Below are 12,445 nucleotides of genomic sequence, written 5' to 3' on the forward strand. Positions count from 1 at the left end.
AAACAACTTAGCCAAAGAAACTTTTTGAACCTTAAAACATTCCGAAAATAAAGCTTTAATTACTTTATCCTTTTACGAAATTCCATTAAATCTAATGAAACATGAAAAAAACTCATTCTAATCATTATTATATGGAAATAATATTTTATTCGATAAAAAAAAAAGATTTTAAATGCACTTATTTTAAATATATTTTTTAAACATGAACGAAAAAAAAATTAAATGTGTTTTAAAAAAGACAAAAAAAGTGTGAAACAAATAACCAAATATGACAATTAACTTAATTCCTCAATTACCACTCGTTAATTATTTTCGAGATAATTAAAATATCGTGAATTATGATGTGTATATTGAGTGTACTCAAGGAGTGATTTATGCTGGATTTGTGAGAATTATCAGAAATTCAGCTAGACTCTCCCAAAAACATAGCTATGTCAAATTTTATTCTCAATTTTTTAGTAAATTTTTTATCAGGTATGAAAAAAGAAGTAACGATAATTTTTAATATTTATTGATGATTTTTACGTTTTACAATGAGATGAAATGGATATTAGATACAATTTGAATCGCTTTTAAAAAGAATTATTACCTAGTAAAATACTCCTCATAATCCCATAATTGATGTCTTCTTCTTTAGTAATTGAACCCTATTTTCCTGACTTACTTCATGATGTACTTTTACGGACGAATTAAACCCACAAATTATTGATGATACAAAAACTTATATGATATATAACAATAAATATAAATTGACAATAATACAGCATTTATATCTACTGATTCATTTATCATTAATCTAATCCTGACAGTTGAGTATGTTGAGAACATTACAAATGTTTTTGCATTTAAATTGAATTTGTATGGTTTTCAACGATTTGATATAATTTGTATAGCTTTCAATACAATTTGAATGGTTTTGATTCATTTGGAATTGTATGGTTTCCAAGAATATTCATGAATTTGGACGAAACTATGAAAATGAAAACATTTGTAAGGTTCTCAAACATTTAATGGAATTTGTACGATTTTAGGCTACAACATACTTCACTCTAGGCAGAGTAGCAAAACAGGCATCTACAACAGACAAGAACCGTTCATTTTATTGCTAATTTGTATGGTTCTTCCTACAAAAACATGCAAATTATTAGGAATTTGTACGGTTTTTGTCTGTCACATGTGCCAGTTTTGCAACTCTGTTCTCAGGATTGTATCTTATTTACATTAATCATAAAATCTCTCTTTCTAAAGTCTAATCTTATCAATCGGCTTCACTAGCATTTTACTCTAATTAATGGATAAAAAAAAAAGGAAACAAAGACTATTCATTTTATATGCTGACATTAAATTATTGACAACTGAACATTTTTAAAACTTTCATGCTAAAAACTTATATACTAAACGAGATTTATACTAGTATATGACAACCTACTTAAGACAAAGAATATTTCAAAGAATAAATAAAAAAAAAATATATTGATGATAATAAAATAATTATGACAATACGGATGAATTAATGATAGTGTAATTTATTGACCAGTTTTTAATGAAATTAAAGATTTTTTTGGGGGTTTGTTCTTAATTTATAAATGCACTGTGTACTATGTATCACAATATTAAGAGGTGTGACATAATATACAGGAGATCCTTAACTACTTTTGGATCGGAAAATTGCTCTTTCTACTGCAATCTTATCAAATAATTTTGAAGGGATTCCTATAATTGGTCCCAAAAATTTTAAATATCTTTAGTTTGAGTCTTGTCACAAATTATTTTTGTGAACAAGCTGAACCTGAATAGAAAGCTTTTATACTTTATTTCTCATATCCTTCAGTTAAAACTTAAAAAAAGACGATAAAACACATAAAATGAGTAAAATATTGGGACTATAATGGGAAATGACATAAATTCTACAATTTAAAAAATACTATTAATAAAAAAGTAAAACTATATAAATCGAACAAATGTTAATGTTCGTGTTATTTATTGCAATGTAAGCATTTGATGACAGTGAAAAATAAGAAGATTTTTTGATGCAAAAATTAGAAATTTTTTGAAGATTTTCATGAATCAAATGAAATTAAATATTGTTATAAAATATTATTATTATGATTATGCGAATAGAACCAAAGAATATAATCAAATAAAAAGTTTTAAAGCATACAACCAAGATATGATTTTGTGAGCTTTTTAATGTTTTCTTTTCAGATTTTCTAAAAATACGCAATGATCTTACATTAAATGACGTAACAGAAAACGTAAAATTACGTTATTAAAAAACGGACGTAAAATTAGTAATTGAGAAAACGTAAGTAAAATTATGTCACTGAAAACGTACGTAAAATCATGTAACGTACATAAAATAGCGTACCCTGAAACGTTATACGTAAAATGACTGTGGAAAAATTTTTTATGCGTTAATAAGCCACTACAAAAGTCATTAATTAAACTAGATAAAATAAATTTTCCTATTTTAAATGACATATTCGGATATAAAAACGTACGTAAAATGAAAATTTTCGCTTCAACATTTTTTACTAAATTACGTACGTAAAATAAGCCACGTAATAAAAGAAAATGTACGTAAAATGACGTAACATGACTGAACGTACGTATTACGTATACGAAAAGCGTACGTAAAATTACATAACTGAAAATGACGAATGCAAAAAATCTGCAATTAAAACATATGCAAAGATGTTACAAAAATGTAAGTAAAAGACATAATTTTACTCTTGATTCCAAATTGTGTTATATATTATTTTTATTAATTATTTCATTAAGATTCTTCAGATGACAAATTCTGATGACATTTATAAGTGTAGTGGTAATGATTAAGCATGCCAAGCATGAAAAACCCAGTTTTTTTTTTGATTATTTTTTTTTAATCCCTAAAACGGAAGAAGTCTTGTATGTTTATCTTCAGCTCTTCATTTGATCCTTTAATTTCTTATGTGTAGTCGAAAACGATATTTTTATGACAACATAAAGTTCAAATTAAAAAAATAATCTACTATGATCAACAAATAAGGTGAAATGATTTCTAATAATTCAACTATATCATTATGTATGTAGTGGTGCTTAGGTTACTAAATTTTTGTAAGTTTTTGTTTTTATTGTAATCAGAGACGAAATTACTTTTTGTGAATTCAGCGTATGTTACTTTGGATAGTTATTCTCATCATGATATTGCTGATTCTTACGTAGGATGGCATTTCGCATTATTTCAGATGTAAATTGATGAAGCTGTTCTTGAGTCGGCAATTTGTATCCATCATGCATTGCTTGTGGCGGCGACAATGGTGGTCCAACATTATTCTGATATTGATAAGCATTTGGTGGATTTTCATTTACGCGAACTCCCCAATTATTTGCAAGATTTTGAAAGAATTGTGGTACAGCTGTTGGTGGAGCTATTTGATTCAATGGTATTTGATTTTGTTGCTGCTTCATATGATTTTCAACATCACTTATGTACATGGCGTTACTTGGCAGAACTTTTGGATAGTTGTTTTGTTCCATCATGTCTGTGAAGCTTACATTCTGTTGATGCAAAAACTTGCCACTTTTCCAAGCGTCAAAGAATGGATTGATGATTTGTGGAGCGGTTGTAGGTTTAGCTTGCTTATTGAAATGCAAAGGATTACGGAAACGTTGATTTGCATTGTTATTGACTGGATTATTACGATAATTCATATTACGTGGATTATAATAGCTGTTATTATTTTGACTATAGCTGCTATTGTGGCTACTAAATGATTGATTGTTGTAGCTACTGTTGTGGCTGCTGCTGGTATATCCACTATTATTATGTGAATAACGATTATATGAATTATTGTGATTGTATCGACGATTCTGATTCGGTTGATATTCATTACGAAAACTGTTATTGCTCATATTATTCCTTTGATTATCAGCACCTTTTTTAGGTTCTGCCTTTCGATTATTTTCATTTTGCTGTTCAGGTACGTCTTCATCAGAAAATCCATGCAAATCAATAAAATCTTCAAGAGTTGCAGGAACACTGAACCATTCTGGTTCCTTTTCTTCTTCATCCTTCCTTGGCTCATTTTTCCTATTGCTTTCATAGCACGATTGCTTCTCCATTGGCTTTTCCAACAAAGATTCTTCTCCAAATGATGACTTTGATTCATTTCCAGAAAAGTAGCCAACAGAACTGCTGTAAGAACTTCCATGCTGTTCACTAGCACATGAGTTTGGCTTGCGTATATGATTTGATTGATTTTGATTATTATTGGGACGCTTAAAGAATGTCGCTTGTGATGGGCGATGATCAAAATTCATCATCGTTCGTGGTGGTGGAATGTTAGCAGTTGTTGTTATATTATCAAAGAAATTCATTTTGCGATCGTATGATGGGATCTTGTCCAAAACTGCTTGCTGCTTTTCCATTAACAATACTTGATCAGGAGGCGGCTGTTGATATTGTGGTTGTTGATTAAATGCCGGTGGTTGATGCTGGTTAAATATTTGTTGTTGTTGATTCTGATAATTTCCAGTATAACCTAAACATTTTCCAGGAATTAATAAAGCATAACGAGAAAAAAAATAAAAATTGAGATTAATAAATACCATTATAGAACGGATTGAGCAATGCGTTGTGGTAGTTTCTCAAAAGCTGGAATATATGTGGATCCCAGCCTGTAACAGACAGATTCTGTAACTTTTCACGGAATGCTTTCATTTGAATATCGACGACTACTGGATCTCGATTTTTATACTTCAAAATATTTAGTCGCATTATATTTGGATCATAGAAACAACTCGGCGGTTGTTGAGATAGTTTAGAATCCTTGATTCTTTTTAAATCAGCAATATCATAACGCGTCATGTCAGTTGACGAGGAAAATAGCACGATCGATGGATCAACGTGCTTCAAATGTGTTTGATATGCACCTATAAAAATATGATATAATGAGATTTTATATTACTTCTTGATTCCTTTATACTTCACCATTATCAATAATAGCAACTGCCATTGTTAATTAAATTAAATGTATTAAAATTCCAATAAATACAGAAATACAAACTTTTAAGACAAAAAATTCTAAATGAATAGAGGGGATTATCAACAATTACAGGGGATTGTCACCACGTATATTTTTGCGCCAAAAAAAAACTATTGTTCTAAATAACAATAAAATAAAGGTTAATTAACTTACTTATTCTCTTTCTTCGTCCTTCGACTTCTTCGCACGTAAATATCTTCTTCTTTATTCCATTTTCTGGTTGATCTTTTGATGTGCTCTTTTCCTGTGTAACTTCTTCAGATATTTGATTAAAAACCATTTTCATGCAAAAACGTTTAAAAACACTAATTTACGGTAAAATATCTACGATTTTAACGAAATGTATTGGTTAAAAGATTAATTTTTCAATAGAAAATTATTTTATACTTTAATTAAGACGAAACAATTTGGATTATTAGAGTGAAAAGTTCCACAAACTGAGCTGAATTCTCCACAAGTAAAAAGTCACACTCAAGCTTATTCTTGCACTTGACTTTTTCTTAACTTAAGCTTAAGTTCAAGCAGATGAATATTGAACAGACGGACAAATAAACGACATCACTCTAGATACTTTTAAAAATCATGCTAAAACTTGAAAGGGTATTAAAAATCTAATTTGAATTTTTGAAAACCGTTAGAAATTTTATTCAATTTAATAACGTAGTTACCTAATTTATATGTGAATTAACTTAACTTAGTAATCTTTTACAGTCTAATTATTATTTAAATAGTTTTATTATCTGCATAAATCCATTTTCTGTGCAAAGTATTTAAAACAGTGCCCTTAAATGAGAGATAAAAATAACGGGTATGAAAATTTCAAATTATTTTACCGGTTATAATCGGTTTTAACAAAACAAAACAATTTCACAAATCGTTGAAAATATCAAAATTAATTAAATTGATCGAATATAGACGCTGTTTGATAAAATCATAAAGAGTAAAAATCAGTTTGTAACTTGACCATCATTAGTAATGTAGAGATTGCTCAGTATTAAGCTGATAATTTGAAGAAAATCAGGAAACAACTTGTTGAATACAGAAAATTAGGTAGTATTGTAATCATGATGAGCAGAGGAGAATCGTCTAAAAATAGTGTATCAAAAGGAACTCCAGTAAAAGCCCTTAAGAGAGATGTTCGTGGGCTATTGTCTTTACAGCAGTAAGTTAATTAATTTAATACATTACAATATTATGTTATAACTGTCGAATTTTTTACAGAGAGAGTCCTAGTCAGTCGGATGGTAAGTAAAATGACATTTTAAGACAGTTTTGTGAAACTAATAGAGACATTCAATCCTTGCAGTCATTTGGAGCTCATTAGATTCACCACATAAATCGAGAGCTGTAGGCGGAAAATCAAAGTCCTTAAAGTCATCAAATCAATTGACACCAAAAAACAACGCAATTAGAAAGAAGTATTATTCATCTCCAATTCTTGTAGCTAGAGTTCCTGATGACAATAATGAAGAGTTTAGAAAACTAAAAAACATTGAAAACCAGAGAATTTTAGAGGAATTTCATAGACAATTCAGTAATGAGAACTACGTGCCAAGAAACCTACTCGATAATCTCGAAGAAGAAAATCTAGAAGATTCGATTGTAGCACCAGATGCTAAAATTAATGAGCAGAAAAGTGATAATATTAAAGATGAAATTGACAAATTGACTGATTACAATTTGACAGATCAGGAAGATTTTGAAGTTCTAGCTGAGATGGAGGAACAAGCCAGACAATTTCTTATTAAAAAGGAAACTCAAAGTATCACAAAAGTGACATCCAATAAACCAGAAACTCAAATGCCAAAATCTAATGAACCTGCAAAATCATTTAACTTTAAGAATCCAACTCCCACACCAATAACTTCCAATGAGAAGAAAGTAACGAATAATAATGATTACTTTGACAGTGATGATGATGACATAATCTTATCGATTCCATTAGAGCAGCTAACAGCCGAAAATTCAAAACCAAATACTTTAAGTAATAATATTAATAAAAAGGAACAGCCAGCAAAAAGTAATAATTTTGGCCACACCTCTGTGATACCGACTAGAAGAGAAAATATCAATGTCATTACAGACAAAAATAGAATCTCAAATCAAAGTAACTCAAAACCATCTGTTCAATCCAAATCAGGTATGTATCGTAGCATATATCATGCGTCAGACTTAGTATGAAGAGAAATGTAAAAATTCGATGATTCATTGGTCTCTTATGGGACAGAAATTTATTGTGTGTAAGCATTTTTGTGAAAGGATGAACTTTATGAGAACCCTTACATGGGAATGTCCTTAAATGTCTAATTATGCATATGTTGTTCTCTTTTCTGTTAGTTGCTGACAATGCCACATCAGAGCCATTAGCAAAACGGAGATGTACAGCAGAAGAAATAGCTGAAAAAAGGCGATTAGCCATGCAAAGGCGTGAAGCGTTCCTACAAAACATCAAAGTAACTCAAAAGATGAAACATTAAGTATTGGAAAGCAAAATTATCGGATACAAACAGGATGCAAATCAAATTGATTTTGATATGTTTGTGAATTAATTTAATCCTGTCAGTTGAAGTTTTGGATAGATTTAACAATTAATTTTTCTATGAATTTAAAATTAGAGTACAATAAATTTTTATAAAAGAAGTAGGGCTTGCTGTTTATTCTATTGGCTCACTTATGTCCAAAATGAAGAGTGTTACGTGATAAGAAGAATCTACTATAGTTCACCCAGATTTACGAGTACGCATATCTACAATAGCTATTTTAGTACCAGACTACTTGACATTTTTGTAGTGCTTCGATAAAATTGGATATAAAATGGCATGATTAACTCAATTTCTTAATTCATTATAAATCATTATCCAATTTGTCTAAAATAATTGACATAATTAGTGTATTAATAAGTTCATTTATAATTGTTATTACGCTTCATAGTTTGCATTAAATTATGCCTCAATTAATCCATGAATGAATTAATTAGTTCATTTTTGCTTGTGTGAATTTTTCTTAAAAAGTAGCTTAAAATAGGTATTCATGCATAAGCATTAATTTATTAGCCATTGCAGCTACTGATTATACTTGATTGACATTTATCAAGTTTGAAGGATGTTTGAGTGACATGGCAATCGATTTATTCAACATTTATGTTTTAACGTTCATTTGAGATTTGAATATTATTTATTGTACATAGTTGAAAACCCCTTTTCATACAAAATGTCAGTCTATTTTTGAACTTCAAAGAATAAACACCTTTATTATTAAATAAAGCCGAAAGGCACAGATCCTGCTTCCAGCGAACTCTAAATTGACACTCGTGAGCCTTCGCCAAGGAAGTAAGTAAGTATGGCATAGTTTTACCTAAAAGCAGATACAGAAATTCAGATCAAGATTCAATGTGATTGGCAAAGTCCAGTATTTACTTAATAAAAGTAGCAATTATAATTAGGATCGTTAAATACAAACTTGTAGGTGGTTGTAGGATCGAATGTAAAGATGAACAAAACAACAAAATGAGATTACTACTTTTATGCTTAAGGTTGAACTATCTCGCAATGTAATTTCCGAAATTGATGAAAATTTACGTCAGCCTCAAAGAAAATTCTACGATTGTAATCAGCATGCGGATTGAAGAAACTCCCCAATCAAAATAAATTTAGAAAATAAGAGCTTTCATTTCCATTTTTTTCTTCGAAAAGCTCTAAATAATTTCCTAAATTAAAGCTTACTTTAAAGAGAGCAAACTTTTGTATTCAGTTCCATCACAATCAGTGAATTATTTTTTTTCCCAGTGCTGACATGGATGTAAATAATTTTAGTTTTGAAATGAACAGCATGATACGTATAAAAACACTGACGTAGGCAGATAATAACTAACATGCGAATTGCATGCACAATACATGTCTTGAGAATTATCTCTATTTATCGTAATGCTTACTGCAGAGGAAATAAGGATTCTAGGTTAGTACCCGTCAATCAAGAAGAGAAGCCGTCAACCATTTATCGTGGGTGTACACCTGTTAATCAGCACATGAAAATTCGTCATGGTTCCATAAGGGTAACTTTGCGTCTTACTGTTGATACGTCGACAAAGCGTTGTCTTAACGAACAATGTGTGATGTTTACGTGGGCATCACAATAACTGCAACGAAGGATTCACTAGGACACCGTTATGTCGCCGTATCAACGGAAGGACTCGAAGTTGCCCTGACGGCAACATTTCATCCTTAGATAGAATAATTGGCTACTTATGACTTCCTAGACATCTCATAAAATTCATGGAAAATGCGCATTCGAACAAATCACTTAAATGCTTCCTCACATCCTACTTATTTCAGCTTGTTAAGAAATGTAATTTCCTTTTGAATTAAAGAACAAGAAAAAAGGAGTAAGATGAAAAATTAATGAACGAATTTAAAATAGAATGAATTTTAATTAAGGCTTGAGAAGTGCGTAGGAATATGTTAATTACAAATCAATTAATACCAATAAATTTTACAGCTAACAGCAAATTTTTCATAGTACAAATATTTACTCACCAGCTGCTTTTTAATAAACATTTTCCTACAAAAAAGAAGCTTTACATTGAGCACGAAATGTGATACTTTTTTCTCAACCTTTCCATTAATAAAAAAACAATAAATTGTTCCAAAAAAAAAAGTTTGCTCATAAAATGACATTACAGATTTTTTTGACTGAGAAACTTGAAATTGAGAACAGTTGACAACTTTTACGAAAATGATATTTTATTACATATATAGCCTAGGGCATATTAAGGGTATATATTGCTTAGAGGCCGATTTCTCTGATGTTGGTACGGTACAGTATGGTAAAGGTACACCACTGGTACTGCACAGAGATACACCTGGTATGGCAAATTATTATGTATACTTGTACCTGAACCATTACTGTACCATACCGTCGGTGCACCCATTGAAACATCACTGTTCCATTGCATAAGGGATACAACTTTGTCACACCAGGTGTACCGTGCCAGCTGATATGCCGGTATCGTAGCTTGAAATCGATGGAGTCGAGTCCTTGAACAGCACAACATGCTTTCTAGAAAAATTGCTTCGTCACAGTTTTGATGGCAAGACATGAAGTGTCCTTGTTGACCCAATGACTGCTGATTTAACGGCCATCCAAAGAGAAGTCCAGTTCTCGCTCAGCACAACATGCCTGGGTAGGGTATTGTTACATCAGCGTTTTGAACTTTGAGCTTTTGGACAGAGTGTGACCGTCTCAAATTCGTGTTTTTCGACATTAGATTGTCGAAAAACTCGAACATTTCGAACTCAAGTTATTTTAAAATAAAAATTTACGTTACGAAGAAAAGTTAGAATAATGGTAAAAAAAGATTTGAATTTTAACGGCAAAAAAATTTTTTTTGAAAAAATTAACGGTCGTTTTTGAGACAGCCACACTTTGTAAAGTCACAAATGGAATAAATTGCACGACGAAGCTTTTTGGAAACTACAAATGGCTGCCATATGGTAACCTCAAATAAGACACTCCGCGGCGGACCATACTTCATTTATGTCGCTCTGGAGATAACGTATCGGAACTCAAAATAACCTGCATCATTTAATCTTTTCAAATTCTTTTCATCCCCCTAACACGCCTCTGTAGTTACCAAATAAAATTTGCATCTGTCTTAAAGCTTGATATGAAACTCCACTAACAATTCTCCATATTTTATGATACGAACAAAAAGGAAATCCAGCGTAGGTTGGAAAAAATTTGTTAAAACAATACAAAACAACCTGAAATGTAACAGACGGAATGAAGAAATTTTCAGCATATTGTGTCTGTAATAATAGAATTAACCTTGGATGAAAAGTTTTTGGCAAGTGCCTAATGCTCAAGTTATGTTGTATGATAATTAAACAACCCAAAGTTTTCCATCTCATCAAAAACCACAAAATGCTTAATTTGGTACTGTGTAATATTAAGGATGTACTCTGACATCAAAGTGCCATAAGTTTTTGTAAAATAATTTTGTTCTCAAGAGACTCTTTACAGCTATTTAGATTTAATCATTTTAAGACATATTCAACAAAGGAACTCATTACTAAGTCCTTGAAATCATCAACAATCAATCATGTTTTAAACTTTGGAACAATAAAGAATTAGAAACTTTGCTCATTACCCAGAACATTTTCAACTTTTGATCTTGAAATACAGACGTTGAAGTTGGATTGTTCGGTTGGAAGCAATTTTGGCGAGGTGAAGACTTCTTGACAATCATTTAGTTTTTAGAGTGAATAGGACATGTTTGCTAGAGCTTTGGTATGTCGTCGTATTAACGCCTGGGATCGAACCCGGGACCTTTGAGTCGACTGCTTGATTTCCAAACCTACTAGATCATTCTCGTTTGCTTTGAAGTCACTAGGATGCCGTTTGGTCATTTCGTTGACGCCAAGCTGTGAAGGTGCCTTGATGACAACATTATTACTGTATGTGGTCGATTTTGATGTCCAAAAATTAAGTGCTGTTCGGGATGATATCTCTACTTTGATAATTCCTCGAGATCGAGAAGGTTCAAGATCATGAAAGGATTGGAATCAAGGTAGAGATTTTGGAACCCATTTTTAGTCTAAGAAGTCATTTTTGGGCTGATAAATGATTTCCATCCATTTGTCGAGATCGAGATTTCTCGTTCCCGTCTTAAATTCAGGATCTAAATCAAGGTAGAGTGCCGTCATGACAACTTAGTGTCTTCCTGTAAATACAACAGTGAACCGATGCCCTAGCGAAAATGTTATGCTGTTTAGGGTTTATTCAGAACAAATGGAACCGACTCCATGAGAAGACCAAATAGCATCTTTCATTTGTTTCGGTCTGGATCTTTCCAAAAAGCATTTTCCAAAATACCCGTCTTCAACCTCTGCTTGTAAAGTAAGAAGAATGAAAAATTTCATTAAGAAACATAAAAAGTTTTTTTTTTTCTTTCGCTTCTTATACAAACTTTTCTTTTCATATTCCTTATGCTAAATATTTAACGAAGATGCTGAAAACAGTAAAAATAATTTGAAACAATTTCATGATTATTTTCTTAATACCTAGCATGTATGTGAATGTGAATGTGAAATATTAAAAAGATTATTATTAACTTAATGAAGAATTTACTGAAAAAAGGAAAGTAATTTGTGATCTCTATTAAGATTTTACAGTGTAGATAGTGTTGTGGTTGGTATTGGAATTGTCAACTGGAAGCCAGTGATAGAACCAACTTAAGGTGACACCTGTGTGATGTCACGACCACCATAAGGATTAGCACATATTGAAATGTTGCTGCCATGATCATGCACGGTATTGAGCCGACAGTATGCTTAGAACAGTGTTGTCCAAACTTTCTTATGCAACACACCTTGGCGGAAAACCACGACCGAAACCGTATATGACATGCAGTTCATGGCATT

The 12,445-nt window shown here is 31.2% G+C and overlaps 2 protein-coding genes across 3 annotated transcripts; one reads left to right on the forward strand and one right to left on the reverse strand.

Annotated features, from left to right (window-relative positions):
• Window positions 1-2,752: 2,752 nt before the first annotated feature.
• LOC139097713 (putative uncharacterized protein DDB_G0289263) lies at window positions 2,753-5,436 on the reverse strand. Of its 2 annotated transcripts, XM_070649661.1 has the most exons (4): window positions 5,415-5,436; window positions 5,181-5,351; window positions 4,591-4,914; window positions 2,753-4,523 (listed from the first exon to the last, which is right to left on the reverse strand). In XM_070649661.1, the coding sequence occupies exons 2-4, from the start codon at window positions 5,311-5,313 to the stop codon at window positions 3,157-3,159; spliced, it is 1,824 nt and encodes a 607-aa protein (XP_070505762.1). In that variant the 5' UTR covers window positions 5,314-5,351; window positions 5,415-5,436; the 3' UTR covers window positions 2,753-3,156. The 2 variants fall into 2 exon arrangements, with proteins under 2 accessions (XP_070505762.1, XP_070505763.1); XM_070649662.1 differs by lacking the exons at window positions 5,181-5,351; window positions 5,415-5,436 and adding an exon at window positions 4,973-5,080.
• A 503-nt stretch (window positions 5,437-5,939) lies between these two features.
• Window positions 5,940-7,667, forward strand: LOC139097709 (repetitive organellar protein-like). Its single transcript, XM_070649656.1, has 4 exons — window positions 5,940-6,189; window positions 6,249-6,271; window positions 6,334-7,167; window positions 7,365-7,667. Exons 1-4 carry the CDS (start codon window positions 6,092-6,094, stop codon window positions 7,502-7,504), a joined length of 1,095 nt encoding a protein of 364 aa, XP_070505757.1. The 5' UTR covers window positions 5,940-6,091; the 3' UTR covers window positions 7,505-7,667.
• Window positions 7,668-12,445: the final 4,778 nt, after the last annotated feature.

Source organism: Chironomus tepperi, unplaced genomic scaffold (assembly GCF_022539635.2).
Source record: "Chironomus tepperi strain 1889 unplaced genomic scaffold, CSIRO-AGI_Ctep_v1 contig_429, whole genome shotgun sequence".
In the NCBI taxonomy this organism is placed as follows: domain Eukaryota; kingdom Metazoa; phylum Arthropoda; class Insecta; order Diptera; family Chironomidae; genus Chironomus; species Chironomus tepperi.